Source organism: Anser anser (genome assembly GCF_964211835.1).
Source record: "Anser anser genome assembly, chromosome: 5".
NCBI lineage: Eukaryota > Metazoa > Chordata > Aves > Anseriformes > Anatidae > Anser > Anser anser.
Window position 1 is genome coordinate 39,650,544 of NC_139725.1, and position 24,987 is coordinate 39,675,530.

The 24,987-nt window shown below is 44.9% G+C and overlaps 1 protein-coding gene and 1 long non-coding RNA gene across 3 annotated transcripts in view; one reads left to right on the forward strand and one right to left on the reverse strand.

Moving 5' to 3' along the window:
* The window catches only part of LOC310900502, a 52,902-nt gene that overhangs the window by 20,396 nt on the left and 7,519 nt on the right, over positions 1–24,987 (forward strand). Inside the window, exons 9-12 of one of the 2 annotated variants that reach the window (XR_014585160.1) lie at positions 12,655–12,788; positions 19,233–19,408; positions 20,104–20,184; positions 20,954–21,105. This is a non-coding gene — a long non-coding RNA (uncharacterized lncRNA). The remainder of the gene's footprint in view (positions 1–12,654; positions 12,789–19,232; positions 19,409–20,103; positions 20,185–20,953; positions 21,106–24,987) is intronic. The other variant, XR_014585161.1, reaches the window with a different exon arrangement.
* Positions 1–24,987, reverse strand: part of MUC5AC (mucin 5AC, oligomeric mucus/gel-forming) — a 49,553-nt gene that overhangs the window by 12,705 nt on the left and 11,861 nt on the right. The window contains exons 13-32 of the mRNA XM_083838561.1: positions 24,778–24,847; positions 23,875–24,012; positions 23,624–23,788; positions 22,822–22,916; positions 21,677–21,803; positions 20,831–21,086; positions 20,194–20,243; positions 19,471–19,571; positions 19,191–19,342; positions 18,486–18,624; positions 18,271–18,384; positions 17,760–17,939; positions 17,011–17,250; positions 16,261–16,417; positions 15,542–15,670; positions 14,781–14,922; positions 14,188–14,231; positions 13,891–14,088; positions 1,061–13,411; positions 292–494 (exon numbers count right to left, since the gene is read on the reverse strand). Of these exons, the coding sequence (XP_083694687.1) occupies positions 292–494; positions 1,061–13,411; positions 13,891–14,088; positions 14,188–14,231; positions 14,781–14,922; positions 15,542–15,670; positions 16,261–16,417; positions 17,011–17,250; positions 17,760–17,939; positions 18,271–18,384; positions 18,486–18,624; positions 19,191–19,342; positions 19,471–19,571; positions 20,194–20,243; positions 20,831–21,086; positions 21,677–21,803; positions 22,822–22,916; positions 23,624–23,788; positions 23,875–24,012; positions 24,778–24,847 (15,051 nt within the window). The remainder of the gene's footprint in view (positions 1–291; positions 495–1,060; positions 13,412–13,890; positions 14,089–14,187; positions 14,232–14,780; positions 14,923–15,541; positions 15,671–16,260; positions 16,418–17,010; positions 17,251–17,759; positions 17,940–18,270; positions 18,385–18,485; positions 18,625–19,190; positions 19,343–19,470; positions 19,572–20,193; positions 20,244–20,830; positions 21,087–21,676; positions 21,804–22,821; positions 22,917–23,623; positions 23,789–23,874; positions 24,013–24,777; positions 24,848–24,987) is intronic.

The following is a 24,987-nucleotide window of genomic DNA, read 5'->3' on the forward strand; positions in this document are numbered from 1 at the left end:
CTCTTCTGTTTCACTAAGAAGGTTTGTTACTTATGCAATGCAGTGCATCGAAAAGCATTTTTTGCTATCACTGAAATCATAAGAAAAAAAGTACATTTTTCTTAGTTTGCAATATATATATATATAAAGTAGGCACATAAAAATTTTATGTTGTATATTGTCCATCACTAGCAACAGTTATTCTGACAATCTGGATGTGTAAGTTTTAAAGACTGCTGACAGTTCTTTTGTGGTATCAAACTACCACCAATGTTATTTCAGCAATCATAATATAACACAGGAACTACATACCTGTAGGGGAGGGTAAGTACTAGAAACACAACCTGAAGGAGGGTATGGAGCTGATGTTGTTACAGTAGGTGTCTGAGGGGAAGTAGTAGTTACAGGAGTAGTAACGTTACAAGGTCCGGTGTATCGTTCAACTGAACATGCTTGACTGCAAATGGCATAAAATCTACATCCATCACTGTCCATTCTGTTGTAAATCACATCACCTGAAGAAAGAAAGAAAATGCAGTCAGAAAGAGACAGAAAATAATAAAAAATCAAAATTTAACAAGGCATTACATTTCCAGGTGTCCTGGTTTCATCTGGGACAGAGTTAATATTTTTCATAGCAGCAGGTATGGTGCTGTGTTTTGTATTTAGGATGAAAATAATGGTGACAAAACACTGACGTTTTAGTTGTGGCTGAGCAGTGCTGACACCAACTATAGGACTTTGCAGCTACTCAGGCTGCCCTGCCAACGAAGAGACTGGGGGTGTAAAAGAAGGTGAGAGTGGACACCACAAGGCATCATGCTGTACAATAGAACTGGAAGAGTAGGCCAGGGGGCCTCAATTGCTGGGGAATGGAATGGGCATTGCTCTAATGGTGTTGAGCTGTTCGACTGTGTGTATGTTGCTCTGTTTACTCTTTCTATCATGGTTGACATTTTTCTTGTTTTTCTTTCATAAAGACATATGAACATGAAAAAATGAAAAACGTAAAGACAATGAAAAATATAGTGACAAATGAAGGAAATACGTAAAAAAAAAATAAAAAAAAGAGAAAATTTACCAGGTGAATAAACGTCATCTCCTATTTTGCAGAAACATGGTGTAGACGTAGGAATAGAAGTAGTATAACTGGTGGTTTCTGATGCCGTAGAGATGGTTGAAGGGGCACGGGATGGCGTGGTGGACTGTGGGCAGTAGTAGTTAGGGGTGCAGCAGAGGACGCGGATCTTGTAGTTGAAGCACATCTTGAATTTACCGGGCTGGTCTTCATTCCTGCATACCAGTCCAAAGTGGACATCGCACTGTACAACCTGCCCGATGTTTTCGATGGAAATCTCGGGGTAGTCCTCTGCCTGGCACTGGATTTGTTTGGGCTGGTGACAGACTTCCTTCCCGGCAGCCCGGATGTGCTGGTAGGTTTCGAAGTCTCCCTGGTTTGGTCCCGAGGCGGGGAAGTCAACGTCGAACCATTCCGTCCAGGAGCACAGTTCAGGTTGACAGATGGTAGTAGATTCCGTGCGGTAAGTGGTGCTGGTTGAGGGGATGACCGTAGGTGTCGTCGTGAAGGTGCTGGTGCTGGTAGAGCTTATTGGTGTTGATTGTGAGGAGGTGGGCGCTGTGGAGGTGGAGTAGCTGGTGGAGGTGGAGGTCGTGACCGTGGTGGGTGATGTGATGGTGCTTGAGATGATGGTGCTGGTGGGGCTGGTGGTAGGTGAGGTGGTGGGTGGGCAGTTGGAGTTAGTGATGCAGCAGAGGACGCGGATCTTGTAGTTGAGGCACATCTTGAATTTACCGGGCTGGTCTTCGTTCTTGCACACTAGTCCAAAGTGGACGTCACACTGTACAACCTGCCCGATGTTTTCGATGGAAATCTCGGGGTAGTCCTCCGCCTGGCACTGGATTTGTTTGGGCTGGTGACAGACTTCCTTCCCGGCAGCCCGGATGTGCTGGTAGGTTTCGAAGTCTCCCTGGTTTGGTCCCGAGGCGGGGAAGTCAACGTCGAACCATTCCGTCCAGGAGCAAAATTCAGGTTGACAGATGGTAGTGGCTTCCGTGCGGTAAGTGGTGCTGGTTGAGGGGATGACAGTAGGTGTCGGCGTGAAGGTGCTGGTGCTGGTAGAGCTTATTGGTGTTGATTGTGAGGAGGTGGGTGCTGTGGAAGTGGAGTAGCTAGTAGAGGTGGAGGTCGTGACCGTGGTGGGTGATGTGACGGTGCTTGAGATGATGGTGCTGGTGGGGCTGGTGGTAGGTGAGGTGGTGGGTGGGCAGTTGGAGTTAGGGATGCAGCAGAGGACGCGGATCTTGTAGTTGAGGCACATCTTGAATTTACCGGGCTGGTCTTCGTTCTTGCACACCAGTCCAAAGTGGACGTCACACTGTACAACCTGCCCGATGTTTTCGATGGAAATCTCGGGGTAGTCCTCCGCCTGGCACTGGATTTGTTTGGGCTGGTGACAGACTTCCTTCCCGGCAGCCCGGATGTGCTGGTAGGTTTCGAAGTCTCCCTGGTTTGGTCCCGAGGCGGGGAAGTCAACGTCGAACCATTCCGTCCAGGAGCACAGTTCAGGTTGACAGATGGTAGTAGATTCCGTGCGGTAAGTGGTGCTGGTTGAGGGGATGACCGTAGGCGTCGTCGTGAAGGTGCTGGTGCTGGTAGAGCTTATTGGTGTTGATTGTGAGGAGGTGGGCGCTGTGGTGGTGGAGTAGCTGGTGGAGGTGGAGGTTGTGACCGTGGTGGGTGATGTGACGGTGCTTGGGATGATGGTGCTGGTGGGGCTGGTGGTAGGTGAGGTGGTGGGTGGGCATTTGGAGTTAGGGATGCAGCAGAGGACGCGGATCTTGTAGTTGAGGCACATCTTGAATCGGCCGGGCTGGTCTTCGTTCTTGCACACCAGTCCAAAGTGGACGTCACACTGTACAACCTGCCCGATGTTTTCGATGGAAATCTCGGGGTAGTCCTCCGCCTGGCACTGGATTTGTTTGGGCTGGTGACAGACTTCCTTCCCGGCAGCCCGGATGTGCTGGTAGGTTTCGAAGTCTCCCTGGTTTGGTCCCGAGGCGGGGAAGTCAACATCGAACCATTCCGTCCAGGAGCAAAATTCAGGTTGACAGATGGTAGTGGATTCCGTGCGGTAAGTCGTGCTGGTTGAGGGGATGACCGTAGGCGTCGTCGTGAAGGTGCTGGTGCTGGTAGAGCTTATTGGTGTTGATTGTGAGGAGGTGGGCACTGTTGAGGTGGAGTAGCTAGTAGAGGTGGAGGTCGTGACCGTGGTGGGTGATGTGACGGTGCTTGGGATGATGGTGCTGGTGGGGCTGGTGGTAGGTGAGGTGGTGGGTGGGCATTTGGAGTTAGGGATGCAGCAGAGGACGCGGATCTTGTAGTTGAGGCACATCTTGAATCGGCCGGGCTGGTCTTCGTTCTTGCACACCAGTCCAAAGTGGACGTCACACTGTACAACCTGCCCGATGTTTTCGATGGAAATCTCGGGGTAGTCCTCCGCCTGACACTGGATTTGTTTGGGCTGGTGACAGACTTCCTTCCCGGCAGCCCGGATGTGCTGGTAGGTTTCGAAGTCTCCCTGGTTTGGTCCCGAGGCGGGGAAGTCAACGTCGAACCATTCCGTCCAGGAGCACAGTTCAGGTTGACAGATGGTAGTGGATTCGGTGCGGTAAGTGGTGCTGGTTGAGGGGATGACAGTAGGTGTCGGCGTGAAGGTGCTGGTGCTGGTAGAGCTTATTGGTGTTGATTGTGAGGAGGTGGGCGCTGTGGTGGTGGAGTAGCTAGTATAGGTGGAGGTCGTGACCGTGGTGGGTGATGTGACGGTGCTTGGGATGATGGTGCTGGTGGGGCTGGTGGTAGGTGAGGTGGTGGGTGGGCATTTGGAGTTAGGGATGCAGCAGAGGACGCGGATCTTGTAGTTGAGGCACATCTTGAATCGGCCGGGCTGGTCTTCGTTCTTGCACACCAGTCCAAAGTGGACGTCACACTGTACAACCTGCCCGATGTTTTCGATGGAAATCTCGGGGTAGTCCTCCGCCTGACACTGGATTTGTTTGGGCTGGTGACAGACTTCCTTCCCGGCAGCCCGGATGTGCTGGTAGGTTTCGAAGTCTCCCTGGTTTGGTCCCGAGGCGGGGAAGTCAACGTCGAACCATTCCGTCCAGGAGCACAGTTCAGGTTGACAGATGGTAGTGGATTCGGTGCGGTAAGTGGTGCTGGTTGAGGGGATGACAGTAGGTGTCGGCGTGAAGGTGCTGGTGCTGGTAGAGCTTATTGGTGTTGATTGTGAGGAGGTGGGCGCTGTGGTGGTGGAGTAGCTAGTATAGGTGGAGGTCGTGACCGTGGTGGGTGATGTGACGGTGCTTGGGATGATGGTGCTGGTGGGGCTGGTGGTAGGTGAGGTGGTGGGTGGGCAGTTGGAGTTAGGGATGCAGCAGAGGACGCGGATCTTGTAGTTGAGGCACATCTTGAATCGGCCGGGCTGGTCTTCGTTCTTGCACACCAGTCCAAAGTGGACGTCACACTGTACAACCTGCCCGATGTTTTCGATGGAAATCTCGGGGTAGTCCTCCGCCTGACACTGGATTTGTTTGGGCTGGTGACAGACTTCCTTCCCGGCAGCCCGGATGTGCTGGTAGGTTTCGAAGTCTCCCTGGTTTGGTCCCGAGGCGGGGAAGTCAACGTCGAACCATTCCGTCCAGGAGCACAGTTCAGGTTGACAGATGGTAGTGGCTTCCGTGCGGTAAGTGGTGCTGGTTGAGGGGATGACAGTAGGTGTCGGCGTGAAGGTGCTGGTGCTGGTAGAGCTTATTGGTGTTGATTGTGAGGAGGTGGGCGCTGTGGTGGTGGAGTAGCTGGTGGAGGTGGAGGTCGTGACCGTGGTGGGTGATGTGACGGTGCTTGGGATGATGGTGCTGGTGGGGCTGGTGGTAGGTGAGGTGGTGGGTGGGCATTTGGAGTTAGGGATGCAGCAGAGGACGCGGATCTTGTAGTTGAGGCACATCTTGAATCGGCCGGGCTGGTCTTCGTTCTTGCACACCAGTCCAAAGTGGACGTCACACTGTACAACCTGCCCGATGTTTTCGATGGAAATCTCGGGGTAGTCCTCTGCCTGGCACTGGATTTGTTTGGGCTGGTGACAGACTTCCTTCCCGGCAGCCCGGATGTGCTGGTAGGTTTCGAAGTCTCCCTGGTTTGGTCCCGAGGCGGGGAAGTCAACATCGAACCATTCCGTCCAGGAGCAAAATTCAGGTTGACAGATGGTAGTGGATTCCGTGCGGTAAGTCGTGCTGGTTGAGGGGATGACCGTAGGCGTCGGCGTGAAGGTGCTGGTGCTGGTAGAGCTTATTGGTGTTGATTGTGAGGAGGTGGGCGCTGTTGAGGTGGAGTAGCTAGTAGAGGTGGAGGTTGTGACCGTGGTGGGTGATGTGACGGTGCTTGAGATGATGGTGCTGGTGGGGCTGGTGGTAGGTGAGGTGGTGGGTGGGCATCTGGAGTTAGGGATGCAGCAGAGGACGCGGATCTTGTAGTTGAGGCACATCTTGAATCGGCCGGGCTGGTCTTCGTTCTTGCACACCAGTCCAAAGTGGACGTCACACTGTACAACCTGCCCGATGTTTTCGATGGAAATCTCGGGGTAGTCCTCCGCCTGACACTGGATTTGTTTGGGCTGGTGACAGACTTCCTTCCCGGCAGCCCGGATGTGCTGGTAGGTTTCGAAGTCTCCCTGGTTTGGTCCCGAGGCGGGGAAGTCAACGTCGAACCATTCCGTCCAGGAGCACAGTTCAGGTTGACAGATGGTAGTGGATTCCGTGCGGTAAGTGGTGCTGGTTGAGGGGATGACAGTAGGTGTCGGCGTGAAGGTGCTGGTGCTGGTAGAGCTTATTGGTGTTGATTGTGAGGAGGTGGGCGCTGTAGTGGTGGAGTAGCTGGTGGAGGTGGAGGTCGTGACCGTGGTGGGTGATGTGACGGTGCTTGGGATGATGGTGCTGGTGGGGCTGGTGGTAGGTGAGGTGGTGGGTGGGCATTTGGAGTTAGGGATGCAGCAGAGGACGCGGATCTTGTAGTTGAGGCACATCTTGAATCGGCCGGGCTGGTCTTCGTTCTTGCACACCAGTCCAAAGTGGACGTCACACTGTACAACCTGCCCGATGTTTTCGATGGAAATCTCGGGGTAGTCCTCCGCCTGGCACTGGATTTGTTTGGGCTGGTGACAGACTTCCTTCCCGGCAGCCCGGATGTGCTGGTAGGTTTCGAAGTCTCCCTGGTTTGGTCCCGAGGCGGGGAAGTCAACATCGAACCATTCCGTCCAGGAGCAAAATTCAGGTTGACAGATGGTAGTGGATTCCGTGCGGTAAGTCGTGCTGGTTGAGGGGATGACCGTAGGCGTCGGCGTGAAGGTGCTGGTGCTGGTAGAGCTTATTGGTGTTGATTGTGAGGAGGTGGGCACTGTTGAGGTGGAGTAGCTAGTAGAGGTGGAGGTCGTGACCGTGGTGGGTGATGTGACGGTGCTTGGGATGATGGTGCTGGTGGGGCTGGTGGTAGGTGAGGTGGTGGGTGGGCATTTGGAGTTAGGGATGCAGCAGAGGACGCGGATCTTGTAGTTGAGGCACATCTTGAATTGGCCGGGCTGGTCTTCGTTCTTGCACACCAGTCCAAAGTGGACGTCACACTGTACAACCTGCCCGATGTTTTCGATGGAAATCTCGGGGTAGTCCTCCGCCTGACACTGGATTTGTTTGGGCTGGTGACAGACTTCCTTCCCGGCAGCCCGGATGTGCTGGTAGGTTTCGAAGTCTCCCTGGTTTGGTCCCGAGGCAGGGAAGTCAACGTCGAACCATTCCGTCCAGGAGCACAGTTCAGGTTGACAGATGGTAGTGGCTTCCGTGCGGTAAGTGGTGCTGGTTGAGGGGATGACAGTAGGTGTCGGCGTGAAGGTGCTGGTGCTGGTAGAGCTTATTGGTGTTGATTGTGAGGAGGTGGGCGCTGTGGTGGTGGAGTAGCTGGTGGAGGTGGAGGTCGTGACCGTGGTGGGTGATGTGACGGTGCTTGGGATGATGGTGCTGGTGGGGCTGGTGGTAGGTGAGGTGGTGGGTGGGCAGTTGGAGTTAGGGATGCAGCAGAGGACGCGGATCTTGTAGTTGAGGCACATCTTGAATCGGCCGGGCTGGTCTTCGTTCTTGCACACCAGTCCAAAGTGGACGTCACACTGTACAACCTGCCCGATGTTTTCGATGGAAATCTCGGGGTAGTCCTCCGCCTGGCACTGGATTTGTTTGGGCTGGTGACAGACTTCCTTCCCGGCAGCCCGGATGTGCTGGTAGGTTTCGAAGTCTCCCTGGTTTGGTCCCGAGGCGGGGAAGTCAACGTCGAACCATTCCGTCCAGGAGCACAGTTCAGGTTGACAGATGGTAGTGGATTCCGTGCGGTAAGTGGTGCTGGTTGAGGGGATGACAGTAGGTGTCGGCGTGAAGGTGCTGGTGCTGGTAGAGCTTATTGGTGTTGATTGTGAGGAGGTGGGCGCTGTGGTGGTGGAGTAGCTGGTGGAGGTGGAGGTCGTGACCGTGGTGGGTGATGTGACGGTGCTTGGGATGATGGTGCTGGTGGGGCTGGTGGTAGGTGAGGTGGTGGGTGGGCATTTGGAGTTAGGGATGCAGCAGAGGACGCGGATCTTGTAGTTGAGGCACATCTTGAATCGGCCGGGCTGGTCTTCGTTCTTGCACACCAGTCCAAAGTGGACGTCACACTGTACAACCTGCCCGATGTTTTCGATGGAAATCTCGGGGTAGTCCTCCGCCTGGCACTGGATTTGTTTGGGCTGGTGACAGACTTCCTTCCCGGCAGCCCGGATGTGCTGGTAGGTTTCGAAGTCTCCCTGGTTTGGTCCCGAGGCGGGGAAGTCAACGTCGAACCATTCCGTCCAGGAGCAAAATTCAGGTTGACAGATGGTAGTGGATTCCGTGCGGTAAGTCGTGCTGGTTGAGGGGATGACCGTAGGCGTCGGCGTGAAGGTGCTGGTGCTGGTAGAGCTTATTGGTGTTGATTGTGAGGAGGTGGGCGCTGTTGAGGTGGAGTAGCTAGTAGAGGTGGAGGTTGTGACCGTGGTGGGTGATGTGACGGTGCTTGAGATGATGGTGCTGGTGGGGCTGGTGGTAGGTGAGGTGGTGGGTGGGCATCTGGAGTTAGGGATGCAGCAGAGGACGCGGATCTTGTAGTTGAGGCACATCTTGAATCGGCCGGGCTGGTCTTCGTTCTTGCACACCAGTCCAAAGTGGACGTCACACTGTACAACCTGCCCGATGTTTTCGATGGAAATCTCGGGGTAGTCCTCCGCCTGACACTGGATTTGTTTGGGCTGGTGACAGACTTCCTTCCCGGCAGCCCGGATGTGCTGGTAGGTTTCGAAGTCTCCCTGGTTTGGTCCCGAGGCGGGGAAGTCAACGTCGAACCATTCCGTCCAGGAGCACAGTTCAGGTTGACAGATGGTAGTGGATTCCGTGCGGTAAGTGGTGCTGGTTGAGGGGATGACAGTAGGTGTCGGCGTGAAGGTGCTGGTGCTGGTAGAGCTTATTGGTGTTGATTGTGAGGAGGTGGGCGCTGTAGTGGTGGAGTAGCTGGTGGAGGTGGAGGTCGTGACCATGGTGGGTGATGTGACGGTGCTTGGGATGATGGTGCTGGTGGGGCTGGTGGTAGGTGAGGTGGTGGGTGGGCATTTGGAGTTAGGGATGCAGCAGAGGACGCGGATCTTGTAGTTGAGGCACATCTTGAATCGGCCGGGCTGGTCTTCGTTCTTGCACACCAGTCCAAAGTGGACGTCACACTGTACAACCTGCCCGATGTTTTCGATGGAAATCTCGGGGTAGTCCTCCGCCTGGCACTGGATTTGTTTGGGCTGGTGACAGACTTCCTTCCCGGCAGCCCGGATGTGCTGGTAGGTTTCGAAGTCTCCCTGGTTTGGTCCCGAGGCGGGGAAGTCAACATCGAACCATTCCGTCCAGGAGCAAAATTCAGGTTGACAGATGGTAGTGGATTCCGTGCGGTAAGTCGTGCTGGTTGAGGGGATGACCGTAGGCGTCGTCGTGAAGGTGCTGGTGCTGGTAGAGCTTATTGGTGTTGATTGTGAGGAGGTGGGCACTGTTGAGGTGGAGTAGCTAGTAGAGGTGGAGGTCGTGACCGTGGTGGGTGATGTGACGGTGCTTGGGATGATGGTGCTGGTGGGGCTGGTGGTAGGTGAGGTGGTGGGTGGGCATTTGGAGTTAGGGATGCAGCAGAGGACGCGGATCTTGTAGTTGAGGCACATCTTGAATCGGCCGGGCTGGTCTTCGTTCTTGCACACCAGTCCAAAGTGGACGTCACACTGTACAACCTGCCCGATGTTTTCGATGGAAATCTCGGGGTAGTCCTCCGCCTGACACTGGATTTGTTTGGGCTGGTGACAGACTTCCTTCCCGGCAGCCCGGATGTGCTGGTAGGTTTCGAAGTCTCCCTGGTTTGGTCCCGAGGCGGGGAAGTCAACGTCGAACCATTCCGTCCAGGTGCACAGTTCAGGTTGACAGATGGTAGTGGATTCTGTGCGGTAAGTCGTGGTGGTTGAGGGGATGACAGTAGGCGTCGGCGTGAAGGTGCTGGTGCTGGTAGAGCTTATTGGTGTTGATTGTGAGGAGGTGGGCGCTGTGGTGGTGGAGTAGCTGGTGGAGGTGGAGGTTGTGACCGTGGTGGGTGATGTGACGGTGCTTGGGATGATGGTGCTGGTGGGGCTGGTGGTAGGTGAGGTGGTGGGTGGGCATTTGGAGTTAGGGATGCAGCAGAGGACGCGGATCTTGTAGTTGAGGCACATCTTGAATCGGCCGGGCTGGTCTTCGTTCTTGCACACCAGTCCAAAGTGGACGTCACACTGTACAACCTGCCCGATGTTTTCGATGGAAATCTCGGGGTAGTCCTCCGCCTGGCACTGGATTTGTTTGGGCTGGTGACAGACTTCCTTCCCGGCAGCCCGGATGTGCTGGTAGGTTTCGAAGTCTCCCTGGTTTGGTCCCGAGGCGGGGAAGTCAACGTCGAACCATTCCGTCCAGGAGCACAGTTCAGGTTGACAAGTGGTAGTGGCTTCCGTGCGGTAAGTGGTGCTGGTTGAGGGGATGACAGTAGGGGTCGGCGTGAAGGTGCTGGTGCTGGTAGAGCTTATTGGTGTTGATTGTGAGGAGGTGGGTGCTGTGGTGGTGGAGTAGCTAGTAGAGGTGGAGGTCGTGACCGTGGTGGGTGATGTGACGGTGCTTGGGATGATGGTGCTGGTGGGGCTGGTGGTAGGTGAGGTGGTGGGTGGGCATTTGGAGTTAGGGATGCAGCAGAGGACGCGGATCTTGTAGTTGAGGCACATCTTGAATCGGCCGGGCTGGTCTTCGTTCTTGCACACCAGTCCAAAGTGGACGTCACACTGTACAACCTGCCCGATGTTTTCGATGGAAATCTCGGGGTAGTCCTCCGCCTGGCACTGGATTTGTTTGGGCTGGTGACAGACTTCCTTCCCGGCAGCCCGGATGTGCTGGTAGGTTTCGAAGTCTCCCTGGTTTGGTCCCGAGGCGGGGAAGTCAACGTCGAACCATTCCGTCCAGGAGCACAGTTCAGGTTGACAAGTGGTAGTGGCTTCCGTGCGGTAAGTGGTGCTGGTTGAGGGGATGACAGTAGGTGTCGGCGTGAAGGTGCTGGTGCTGGTAGAGCTTATTGGTGTTGATTGTGAGGAGGTGGGTGCTGTGGAGGTGGAGTAGCTAATAGAGGTGGAGGTCGTGACCGTGGTGGGTGATGTGACGGTGCTTGGGATGATGGTGCTGGTGGGGCTGGTGGTAGGTGAGGTGGTGGGTGGGCAGTTGGAGTTAGGGATGCAGCAGAGGACGCGGATCTTGTAGTTGAGGCACATCTTGAATCGGCCGGGCTGGTCTTCGTTCTTGCACACCAGTCCAAAGTGGACGTCACACTGTACAACCTGCCCGATGTTTTCGATGGAAATCTCGGGGTAGTCCTCCGCCTGACACTGGATTTGTTTGGGCTGGTGACAGACTTCCTTCCCGGCAGCCCGGATGTGCTGGTAGGTTTCGAAGTCTCCCTGGTTTGGTCCCGAGGCGGGGAAGTCAACGTCGAACCATTCCGTCCAGGAGCACAGTTCAGGTTGACAAGTGGTAGTGGCTTCCGTGCGGTAAGTGGTGCTGGTTGAGGGGATGACAGTAGGTGTCGGCGTGAAGGTGCTGGTGCTGGTAGAGCTTATTGGTGTTGATTGTGAGGAGGTGGGTGCTGTGGAGGTGGAGTAGCTAGTAGAGGTGGAGGTCGTGACCGTGGTGGGTGATGTGACGGTGCTTGGGATGATGGTGCTGGTGGGGCTGGTGGTAGGTGAGGTGGTGGGTGGGCAGATGGAGTTAGGGATGCAGCAGAGGACGCGGATCTTGTAGTTGAGGCACATCTTGAATTTACCGGGCTGGTCTTCGTTCTTGCACACCAGTCCAAAGTGGACGTCACACTGTACAACCTGCCCGATGTTTTCGATGGAAATCTCGGGGTAGTCCTCCGCCTGGCACTGGATTTGTTTGGGCTGGTGACAGACTTCCTTCCCGGCAGCCCGGATGTGCTGGTAGGTTTCGAAGTCTCCCTGGTTTGGTCCCGAGGCGGGGAAGTCAACGTCGAACCATTCCGTCCAGGAGCACAGTTCAGGTTGACAGATGGTAGTGGATTCTGTGCGGTAAGTCGTGGTGGTTGAGGGGATGACCGTAGGGGTCGGCGTGAAGGTGCTGGTGCTGGTAGAGCTTATTGGTGTTGTTTGTGAGGAGGTGGGCGCTCTGGAGGTGGAGGTCGTGATCGTGGTTGGTAATGTGGTATATGTGGTCTTTTTTTCTGTTTGTGTTTGTGTTGTTGGTGTTGATGTAGTTTTGCCATGAATATGTTCTGTTTCTGGTGGTATTGTTGATGCAGTGGTTGTTTGATGTTTGGTTTGAAATTCTGGTGGCTTTTCTGTAGTTGATATTTCCATGTGTTGTGTAGTTAGAGTTGTAGAATATGTCGTTGTTGACTCTTGTGTGGTTGAATATGGCGTTTGAGTTGTTTTGCATGGTACTGTTATGTTTCTACAGCATTTAAATCTTATTTCATAGTTATAGCAAATTGGTGGTAGCTGGTCTTTATTGTAGCATGTTAATCCTTCTTCAGTGTTGCATGTAATGTGTTGTTCCAGAAGAGGATACGGTGTGTCAGGGAACCTTACTGCTCTGCATTCCACAGCCTTTCTGTTAGCACAGACTTTGTATCCATGTTTTATAATGTTCTCAACTGTATCAAAATCTCCATCATTATATCCAGATTCTGGATAACTAACGTCATACCATATTGACCAGTCACATTCCTCTTTTATGCAACCAGGAGCTGTTGAAGGAGTTGTGGTGATTGGTGTCGTCGTTTCCGTTGTGGTTGTTGTTATTTCTTTAGTAACTGAAGGTGTGAATGTTGAAGTTTCAGAAGTTGTAGGAACTGTTGATGGTGTACTGGCAGAAGTTTCTATTGATACAGTAGGTGTCACTCTTGTTGTTAGACAGTGGCTGTAGTCATCACAACAGAGTACTTTTATCTGATAGTTAAGACATATATGCAGTTCTCCTTTTTGATCCTCATTTCTGCAGATAAGTCCAAATGATACATTGCAATGAACAACCTGGCCAATTTCTTCAATGGATTTATGTGGGTATTTTTCTGCTCTGCACTGTATTTTTTCAGGATGTCTGCAGATTGCTTTTCCAGCTGATCTAATGTCATGGTAAGTTTCATAATCTCCTTTGTTCTGCAAAGTCGGGAAATGGACATCATACCATTGGGACCATTTGCACTTTGGTTGGCAAGGCATTGTACTGGTTATGGGCTCAGTGGAAGTACTTGTTGTTTCCAGAGATGTTTCTGAAGGAGTACTTGTTCTGATAATTGGACTTGTTTTTTCTGTGCTTGTAGCTGAAGTTGTGACACTGGTACTTGCTGTTGTGGTTGTCATTTCTGGAATTGGGATATGTGTGGTCGGTGTTGAAGTCTCATAAGATGTTGTGATGAAAGGTGTGGAAGAGCATGGTACAAAAACACAACATAAGATTCTGATTTCGTAATTGTAGCACATTGTTGAAATTTGATCTTTGTTGTAACATATAAGTCCAGACGTTGTACTGCATTCTACTCTTTGGCCAAGGTCTTTCAGTGGTATGTTAGGAAATTTCTCTGCTCTGCACTGAACAGCCTTTGGAGCTCTACAGACTTCATAACCTTTAGCTCTCAAATCATCAAACGTTTCAAAATCTCCACCATCGAATCCAGGTATTAGTAGACTTCCATCATACCATTCTGACCACTGACAGACTTCATGAACGCATACTGATGTTGTTGGTGATGATGTAACTGAAAGAGTAAAAGAAAATACCATGAAACTTAGAATGAAAATTTCAATATCTCAATGCCATTATCTGAGTAGTCCACTTAGTACTGTAATTACACATACCATGTACCCTACCAGGAATTCTAGACAAAGTAATCATTTGGTAATTTAATAGGAAACATAATGAGTCATCTATTCACTCAGTAAAGATTATTCTGGGTATAGAAATAGTTACAATTAGAGATAATAAATCTCATACTGTTTCCTTATTGTTTGCCATGAAAACAAATGAAATAATAGTATCAAAGCAGTGTGCAGTGGCTTCCATTTTATTGTTTTGGAAGTTATTTTATTTTCTATATTTATTTGTTTGTATTAATTTGATTGCTAAATATTGACTGAAAACAAATGCCAATAAAAAATGAAATTTAGTGGTTATATTGTAGCTATATTTTACTCACTAATGAATAGAATAAGCTCTTAGAGGCTATAAAGTATGTACCTGTGGAAGTAGTGGCAGGTGGCGTGGTGCTGAATTGAAATGGTGTGGGTGATGCTGAGATTGGACAGTCATACACAACCCTTTGCAGTGTTCCATTGGGACCACAGATTGCAACAATACACCCTCCTATGCCATCTGTAGTATTGTAGATCACGTCGTTATAGTTATATGTCTGTCCTTCATAAATGCAGACACATTCTGTAAATCAAAAGAGGATGTTATTCCTTGGTATCTGACACACAGAGTAGAGTGCTTTCAGTGTATCCTTCCAAGATGAAAACAACTTTGTCAACATACCATGTTCATCATATTTGCATTTTTTGCCATGGTTTGTGCATTCACTGGAAAAGAGGAAAAAGGATATGATGAATGTGAATATATTAGTTAAAAATAGCACTGTGTTCTTCTTGATAGAAGGCTTAGCAGGACTTTCCCAACCTGTATAGCTATATTCAGCAGTTCTTACAGAATTTATAGGAATACTTTCTGACTTTTGGAAATATGCAAGTGCCACTGGAATAACAGAAACAAGCTCAAAATAATGAAGATTAGTTGTCTACTAACTTCTAAATAATTATTTAGGCATATCTTAATATAAGTGCTAAGATTATTGCTGTAACTATTATTATTTTAATTTGTTTTTACTTAATAATGATAATAATAATTTACAAATACTTCAGTAAGAATTCAGAATAAGTAGTAAATTAATCTCTCTACAATAAAATGTTTCATCATGTCATCTTTTATGCTTCTGGGAACAGAAGAAAATTAAACACTACTCAGCAGCCTATGACTGGCCTAGTTCTGGTTAGCAAACAAATAACTGAGTGCGTGAAGAATTAAGTTATGCAAATTTCAACTCAACGTTTAAAAATCTTTACTAATCCTACCATGATTGACAATTCTGCGTTGAAGGCATCTGCATTCCTGGCTTGTAATGTTTTCCATTTTCATAGCAACCACAATTAGAAACACAAGTCATGGTTTCTTCATCAAAATAGGGCTTATTCTTTGGACAGTGTGGATAACAGCCTGCAATAAAAACAAGAGTTGTGTTGACACTAGGCTTTCCCAAACAGAAGTAACTCTATACTCTGTCAATATCTGATCTCTTGAAATTATCCCAGTAATATAGTATATATTCCAGTAATATAGAAAGTGGAATTTCATCCTCCCATTACGGCTATTGCATTGATTACACATTAAGCTTTGAAGCATTTTTTCTTCATCTTCACTTCAAACAAGTGCATGATTAATTAGGGATTAATTAGGGATTAATTAGGGAGTTAGACATTAATTAGAAAATCTCATAATTTCTAATATAAACATTTCATACACTGAGCAATATAAATTTTGTTCATCATAGTCCATTTTATCTTTTTATAAATAGAATGAGATATAATTATATTATAATCATATCTCATATATTATATGAGATATTATATATTATAATATTATATATTATATATTATAATATTATATAAAATATAATATAATATAATATAATATAATATAATATATTATATATTATAATAATAATAATTTTATATAATTATAATAATTATAATTATATTATATAATATATAATATTATATTATATCTCATATATTATGTATATGAGATTATAATTATATTATATAATTATGTTTACCTTCCAAACCTCTCAACTCATGAAGGCATTTCCCACTTGGATTATTGCATGTCTTCATACAAGGGGCTCCACATGGCTTGTAGTGCCACTCACATTCCCCTTGTGGATTGTAGTAATCACAGAACAGAGCTAGAGGAAAGAGAAATGACAGAAAAAGACCTTCAATTTTTATTGCTCCAAGGTCTTTCATTACTATAATTTTCCTGGGTAAAAATCCCATGTCATCAACATAAACATGTAAGTGGTGAACAGTATGTCGTCTCATTTAATACTATTTTTAATACTATTTTTAATACTATTTAATACTATTGTTATACTACCACATTTTGATACCAATAATGCTATAAAGCATCAAACACTTAGACATTAAGCACGAAAAAACAATTGATTAAATCACAAATATTAGCTGAAATCCACTAGTATTTATTTATAGTGTATTTGATGTAAACAGCTAGGAGTATAATATGATACTTTAGTTTGCCACTTCTCTATCATGACTGACAATTAAATAAGACACTAATAACACCACCAGTAAAGTTACTAGCACGTGATTTCTTTTTAAGTAATGATCATTTTCCAATGATTTACTCAAGCAATGCCTCTTATAAATACAATGTAATCCTCCTTTCTTTCTTTTCCCTCCTTGTTTTTTTTTGTTTGTTTTTTCTCTATTTTCTTTCTCTCTAGACCCGTTCAAAAAGTCATGGAGTGAGACTTACGACAAATGGATGGGGTTCTCCATGAAATGCAGATGTCCAGCTCATTGCATGCTTGAGCATAGGCAGCTACTGCTGTACAGAAACATTCACAGTCTCCTCCAGTGTCGCAAGCACATGCATCATCCACACATGCTTGATAATATTCATTTGGTTCAACCTGTTGGAGAAAACCTTTGAATTGGATTTCTTGCACTTGCCCACTTTGAAAAGGCATTTCCTGTCCTAAAAATGCTGAGGAAATACCTGAAACTGGCAACTCTATATGTGTGAGAAAGATAAGAAATGAAGAAATTGTGAGAATATTTTGAAAAATCAAGAGAAATATGTAGAATACAGCTATTAGGAGTAAATCATAACTGTAGGAACTACTTGATGTTAAAGACATTAGAAGAAAGAGTACTGTTACATTACTACACGGTAGCACATAATCATAGATATCAGGTGGCTGATATTGATATTAATAGAAAATGATGCCATTAAAAATTAAACATTTCTTGAGATTTATCAGTGATTGTCCCTTCTATAGCACAAACAAACAAACAAACCCTATGAATTTCTGTACTGCACTGGTTACGGCAAGAGCTGAGGAAATTGAAGTGAAAATCCTTTCTATGCAGTCTCCCTGGAACTTGGTCTCACTTCACTTTATCAGGCGTGACATAGTCCAAATCCTAGTGCATTTTCAGCTACTCTGCATAAAAATGTATGTAATCTCCGTCTTGAGAATTTCAGACTGAAGCTGTACCATACCTGGGAGTGACACTTTGCAAATACTTCACTGGTAATGATGCTGCATTGTTTCTGTGCCCAGGATTTCCTGTATGGGTTTGCAGTACATGGATCCTTGGTTTGATTGGCATTTGGGCAAGTAGAAGACACTTTCCAGCTATTAGCAAACTCCAGCACATTTCCTACCACAGACTGGCTGCGGGTAGTGAAGTCATTGTTTCCATTGCCATCATAGTTTCCACAAAGGCCACAGACATGTCCCTGCATGGGGATAAACAAAATATCAATGATCAGTAAGGTACAGTTTCTCAGTATCTGTGAGTAACATGCCTCAGGATGAATTTTATTTAAGATGATGTGGGCTTCTTCTGCAAAAGCCTTGGACATTCTCATAAAACATCTTTTATGAAGAGAGGTACCCCTAACTTGTTAGGAAGGATAGGGAAAGAAGCAGAGTAGAGCTGTGGGTTTTGTTCTTAATATCATAGCTTAGTATTGAGATAGTTTTATCTAATCCTGAATGTACCTCTTCAGTGAGGATTTTTCATGAAGGAATTATTGATATAGCTGCTGTTATGCTATTGTTGAATAACATAATTTATGGAAAAATGTGTATACAGAATCTAAGTCAATACTATAAGGATAACAATAGGCAATCACTGCTCTTTCAGTGTTCCAGTTGCAGCCTAAATTTCCTTTTTTTCCTGTGAGAGATAGCATGAATATGGATCAGAAATTGTTGGCTTCAGGTTTTGGATTTTAAAATGTACCTGAAAGCTGGGGCTAAGTTTGATGAATATACTGGTTTTCTTGTCCCACATGAGTATCAAGCCAACAGTAGTGTCAACAACCAGGTAGATGCCCATGGAACGGATTTGGAATGGCATTTCTCCTCCAGGTGTTCTCTGGATGACATCAGAACGTCCATCGCTGAGTACCAGTTCATAGTTCTGGGACAGAAAAACAAAAAGAGACCAATTCAAAAAGTCACCTTTTGGTTTCCAGTTTTTTATATATTACCAGTAACTGTTATTGAAATAATAAATCTATTATCATCAAAATGGCTGTATTCAAAAAACCCATGTTAATCTATTTCTCTTTAGAATTCCCTCCTTTGCTTTCCCTAGCAGAGAGCAGAATTGTTTGGCAGTGACCAAGAAACTGTAGTAACATTTTTACAGTCCTGCAGGACACTTTTATGATGGAGTCTATCTGGGACAACCTGTTTCATCCTTCCAGCATGTTAGGCTTGGATTACAACTTACTGAAGAGCACGCTTACCCCCAGGAAAACTTTAATAGACTTAGAGCAGGTGGTTCCTGTAGTGCCACATGGAATGTTCTCAGTGATGACTCTGAAGGTTCCCTGATCCAAGCCTTTTTTGCCACAGTAGTTCTGAAACAGGGGAATGATATTCAGTGTTAATGATGCTCTGTGCTCATATGTAAAATGCAAGGTACTTTGGCAGTGCAAAAATCTGGGAAGGACTCTGTTACCTGGATCAGAACATATTCACAGTCTCCTTCAAAATCAAAGCGTTTGCCATCAAAGGTCATGTAATGCCCATCTCCATAAACTGAACAGGTTTCCAGGCAAGGTTCCTCAGAGCAGTGCCACTTTCTGTTTCTACATGTGCTGTATAAGACGAAAAGGACTTTAAATGTAAAAAAAAAAATAAAATAATAGACACGCACATAACATACCTGTACATGTATTTCTGTATGCACATTCATGTTTTTTAATTTCGATGTGTTAAGCCCATAGTGAAAAAATAAGGTTTATTTATTCTCAGAAATACAGCGTAGACATAGACAGAGTCTTTAGGATTTACCCAAAGACTGTTACTTCTTGATGCCATGAATAATTTGGGTTAGAAAAAATTTGAATGTTCCACATTTCTAAATCTTGTTGGATATATTGAAATGTAGGGATGGCCTGAGAGGATAAAAAGCTTTATCGACTGTAACAAATATGACAGCATCTAAAACCACATTGCTCTTCCGATCACATGCAATTTCTGTGCTGTGTGCCACTGCAAAAACAGGTGGAACTTGCTTTTTAGGTACTAAGTAGATAAGATTCTTTCCTATAAATCTTGATACTGCTAGAGTGATAAGCTGTAATTCACCTAGAGTTAAACTATCCCCTTCCAGGTGCTTGAAAATCATGTTTCAAAATTATTTACAAGTTGTAATTCTTACCAGTTGTTACAGCCAACTCTGATTGATTCTCCTGGACTGTAGGAATCCCCGTTGTGAACACATGGACACTCTTCAGGAGCTATACAACCACCTTTGCCATCTAATACGTAATTATGAGGACATACACAGCCAGAGACACAGTGGGTTTTGTACTGTAAGGAACACATAGAAAACAAGACTTGAAACATTGCCCTGATGGAAGAGTCCATCTACAGCTGGTAAGTGTAAAAGTGATCTAGATAAATATGCTTTCAACTGGATGTAAAGAGTCTGTACTTACACACTCCATGTCTAGAGTCTGACAGCTCTTCTGGCACTCTGCTCCTGCCACACCTGCAGTGGCATTGCCACAGTCAACATAGACCATGGGAGATGCACAGACTGGAAGACAGAAAAGCCATGAGAAATGTGAGATGAACCATGTATTTATATCTTTGTGTTTCTTTAAAAACTGGAAAAAAAAATCCTTTGTGAAATGTATGAACTTTAATAGAATGCATTTGACAAGAAAGAGAAACATGTTGTTTTGAAGTCACAGTCATCTTCTCATCTTTTTTTTTTTTATGCTTTTGCTTGGACTGCTCATAGAAGCTACTGTTTAGTTAGCTTTATGAAACACTTCTTTCAACAAAAAACAACCTCCCCAAAAAAGAAAGCCACACAAGAAAACAAAGATATTATTTTATTCTATATGTTTGAGGTGACTGGCTTTTAGTCCTTTTATTTTATATAAAAAAATGTAAAATATGGTTGTTTTTCTCCTCGCATTTGGTGAGGTGACCAAATGTTCTTTTCCCCTTGGTAATCCAGGAGATTATAATTTGTTTCTGCCATTTGAAAGTGAAAAGTGCTTCTTTACAGTTAGGGAATGTCATTACAGAAATCATCTGTTCATTTTCCTGTTTGATTTCAGATTTGCAAAGTTTGCAACATTATGACAAAAAGAGATAACTGGAAAGGGTGAAGATGGAAAAGGAGAATTAAATCTTAAGTGGTATGTTACCTGGCTGTGGTTTTTCTCCAATGCAGCTCAGCTTTCCATAGGTGCAAGTGCTATAAAAGAGAGAATGGAGTTATGTTTGCTTCTCTTGTTAAGTTTCAACTTGTTTCCTAGTGAATTTGAAATAGTGAAAAAAACTGTGATAAAATGGAGAAGACATACCCTTTGTCAGAATAGCCTGTACTATTAAAAATTATTTTACATTAGAGCAGACCAATATACGATTATGTTCTATATAAGGACAGGTGTGCTCTGTCCACTTGCCTGATTAAAAGTTTTCCTTCAGAATATTCCAGATTCCACTCATAATGTTAATCCTAATAGGATTATCAAGTTTGTAGTATCTTTCACTGTGAAACAAGTCTTTTATGGTCATAGATGTGAAATTGTTTGGCATAGAGTATGTGGGTGAGAGTTTGGCTGTTAGCCAAGGCTAACTCACCACAGTATGGTTTGTTCTACTGCTTTCTAAGTACAATTTTCCAAACATATATAGCCCTTACAGTTTTTAAGAATTTCTAGTTTTCTGTGTTGAAATTATTGGGCAGAGAAATACATTTGATTTGAATTGATTGCAAGAGCTATATATGGTTTCATGATTGCCCATATCCAGTCTCATTCTTTTGTTCACAAAACTTACCAGACAATGCCATTATCATGAATGACTTCCCCAGGAGACAGAGGCATTCCTTTGTAGTAACAAGGACAGCTAGAAGCAGGCACACATTTGCCACTTTCATCCATGTAGGTTCCATTTATGCAGGTGCAGCCATCAACTGGGACAAACTTGATGTTGCATGTGACATCAGGCTCACTCAGAGAGCGACAAGTGGGTTGACAGGAATCAATATTGTAAGTGTACTTCAGGGATTTCGGACACGTGTTGGTGTATTTCGCTTGAGAGAGTAAAATAAGGTGAGTTATGTTTGTAGTTAATTTAAGGATCAATGTAGGCATAAATGCAATATTTGAAGTAAAGTACATATGATAAAAGTGGCATTGTATATAGACATGCTTTTCTGATGTGTGAATACTGCGATTATTTTTTACTGTTAAAGCAAAATATATAAATGTATCCCCTATAAATGTATCAAAAATACAAATATTTTGTCCAGGTAAAAAAAGGAAAAAAGCTCAGTTATATTATTAAATCGTGTGTTTTTTCTTCATTGGTATTTTTATATTTTATGTGAATGTAAATTGAGAAACACTCTAGTTATTTTATTGCTATTACAAGAGTATTGAATTCCATGTTGCTTCTTCTAATTCTGAGCAAGTAATCTAAGAAAGCCTATTTTTTATATTTCACCCTGCTTACTGCTTCGCTTTTATGGCATTCCTCTCCTCCCCAAATTCTTGAAAGTGAATGCTATACTTAAGAAACAATTGAACACAATTTACTCTGGGAATTCCGTATATCCTGAAAGCTCATTTGTGGAGCCTTCTGGATGATCATTTTCAAGAGGCAAGGGGATGTAAAACTTACTGCAGACTTTGTTCCTCCATCCATTGAGGAGAACTCCTTTCACAGCACAGGCTCTGACGTAGCTGGAGAGGGCAGCACACATGCAGTCCTCAGTGTTCTCACAGTTACATGTGTCAAACATGCAGTTCTAGGGACAGAGGATGACATACGATCATCAGATTGTCATTTCAGAGCCATGGCTCTTTATACTTTTTAGAGTGTCATGTTCATTAGAGCTAAAAGCAAGTGAAGTTCATATATGTAAGTAAGCATATGCTCATTTTTCATTTGAAGATTTCCTTGAGTCCTTTCAGAAAAGATTCTTTTCAAGGAGAGAGAGTAATCAGAGGACCAGAGTTTGAGTCCTTTCAGAAAAGATTCTTTTCAAGGAGAGATAGTAATCAGAGGACCAGAGTTTAAACTTATTTTGCCTTTTGGTTGTTCTTCTTTACTTTTGCAAGTGGTGGTAGCTTTCCCAGCTACTTCCAATTTCTAGCCACAGTGCCATGGTTACTTAGTGGGACAAGCAGAGGTTATTTGCACCTGACTTTTAGTACTTTTATTTGAAGCTTGGGCGCTTTGCATCAGAGGAACAAAGAAAACAAGAAGTCACTTAATCTGTTACTGTGCCAAGTAAGGCCACAATAATGTGGCCATTCCAAAGGATTTGTTAAACATACTCTTACAGATATCCAAGATCCCCAAGAAGTTCCAGAGCTTCATCATTTTGAATTCCTGGAACATTTTTTTTCCCACAATCTCTTTGCTGCTTTGTGCATGCATTTATTGCCTTGTCCTTGGATATATGCAAAAGTAGATGCCTCCTGAGAGCAACTATGCGAAGTACTAGTTAAGCTCCTGACTAAAGCTTTCCTTATATCTCAGGAAAGGAGGCTTCTTCCTTTGATCTAATAAGGAATCCAGACTGTCCAAGCTCCTAGGTTAGGCATTTAACAGCAGGAAAATGCCTGTAAGTTTATCCTCCTTTGAATGGAAAGAAAGATACCTTTAAAAAGAAGTAAGTATTATGATGTGTAATGGGCTTCAGGCTTCAAAAGAATTGTAATGAATGCACCTCCACCTGATTGGCAAGTTGTTCTCTCAGGTGTTAGAATCAGAAGTCCAAGTCTTATTCTTCCAAACATGAAAAAGTTAAAACCAAGTACCTTCTGGTAAACTTCTGGATTCACTGTTGAGTGACATTCAGCAAAAGGTCCCGTGGTATCAGAGAGCAGTCCACACCAGTGCTGAGCGTACTTGTCTGTGAATTTAAAATATACAAATTTGTATTGCACTTCATTGTCTAAATTCTTGGTTTTGTGTAACAATACTTCCTACGGGGAAATTGCAGAGGCTTAACTTAATAGAATTCAGCTCTTTTTTTTTTTTTTCCTGGAAATTGAACAGTATTTCACTTTGTCTACACAGAAATAAGAATTCTTCATAAACTGAATGCTCTCAATTCATGGTAGTTGTCATGGAATAAACTAATACATCCTTAGATGTATTGTGGATGCTCAAATCTTAACTATTATTTCATTGCTTGAAATTCTTAACAGCCTGACAGCTATGAAGTCATGAACTGTAAGACTGGTTCATATTTTGACAGTGGAAAGACCACACTGAGGTCATCCAGCCTTCAGTGGGGCTAAGCTCAGCTTTTTTCCTATATGACAATGAGAGCTTTCAGGGAATGTATTCCTTCTATGCTAAATGGTTCTGGTTCCCCTTAAGTAAACTTGCAGAAACAACACTTGCTTTCTTTAGCCAAAGGAATATTTTTGAAGATCCAAAATATTGTATTAGTTATTATTTATTAATTGAAGATTTCTTGTGTCTACTGAGGAAAATAGTATGCATTTGCAAAGGGTCCACCGTTATTTTGGCTAAATGATTTGTGGCTGATCAGCTTATTTCTTCTTCCTATCTTAAAAGAGAACAGAAGAGTTTGCGATATAGTGAGCTTACCATTTTCTATGCTGAGGGTACAGGGGTTCTCAAAGGTGATTTTGGCATCAGGACAATCAGCCCGTGTTTTCCAAGTATTGCCAAAGGCAGCTGAAGTACCCTCTATTACACCACTGGTGGTTTTGAAGTCATCAGTCTGGACATCATTGAAATTTCCACAGAGACCTAGAAGGAAGCAGATGGGTCAGATGGAAGCAGATTGAACCTACAGAATCAAGTGTACAGATGAAGGCAGTTGTAAGATCACTTACCACAGGTCTGCCCTTTATGTGATGGGTCTAAGTTTATAAAAAGTTGCATGAGAGGGGTAAGCTGGATCTGTAGCTGAAGACCAAAGGTTGTTTGTAAAACAATGAAGAACGATGATGGTCTGAAGATGGTGACATTTGCTGGGGACAATGAACATAAGAGTTATAATTTTATCTAAGATGAACAGTTGAAACTACTGTTCATTACATAGGAGGATTGTACAGCTGTGTGTGATCCTAATTGTTGAAGAACTATATATATATATATCTCAATAAAGATTTCAAATCCAGCACTAAAGTGGACTGTCTTTACCTTAAAAAAAAATGTAAAAAACTCCACCTTCCATCAGCTGTTTTGAAATAAGGGGAAAAACATACACTTCTGTGACTATTTAAAAGACCACCTTTGCTTGATGAAAATTCTTTAGGATGATTTAGTGGTAGCCTCTAACCTCCAACTATTCTGTCATTTATGCTTTCTGTTCAGGTGCAGCAGTTATCTGAGGTTTGGTGGCAGAGAAAATCTCCAGTGATGAATGTACATCATACAAAGAGACACAGGGGATGCAGGAGAACTAAACAACTTGGGAAATTGAATTCCTGTTGCAAATCAGAATTTTTATTTCTACTCTTATGGCAATATTTGGATCTGGAAGTGTCCAATGATACTATTTGTCTGAACTGCATCTCCATTTGATCAGATCTTACTAAAATCAGACCATAATTTTGCTAAAATTAGAGCAGAGTTGATTAGGTAAACCCTCTTTATTTAAAAAGGAGAGGCTATACTCTGAGTACCTTGGGTTTGCTGTAGTGTAAGCAAAGGCAGAATTTGGCAGCAGATGAAGAAATACAATATTTTAAATTCAAAGACAAACATCAGAGGAGTCTTCCAAAGGAACTTACCTGCAGAGAAGGGCAGCTGTGTGTAGATCATATTCACAAATACGCTGCCAGAAGGCTGGATCACAATGTTCTGTCCACAAGAGGGAATGATTATCAAACATGCTTAGGAAAGGTAAAATACTTTCCAAATGTTGTATATCTAGTATCATTAAAGATAGAGGAAGGAAAATGGTGTGTGGGGAGGAAAGGCTCAGGGTCTGGTGATATTCT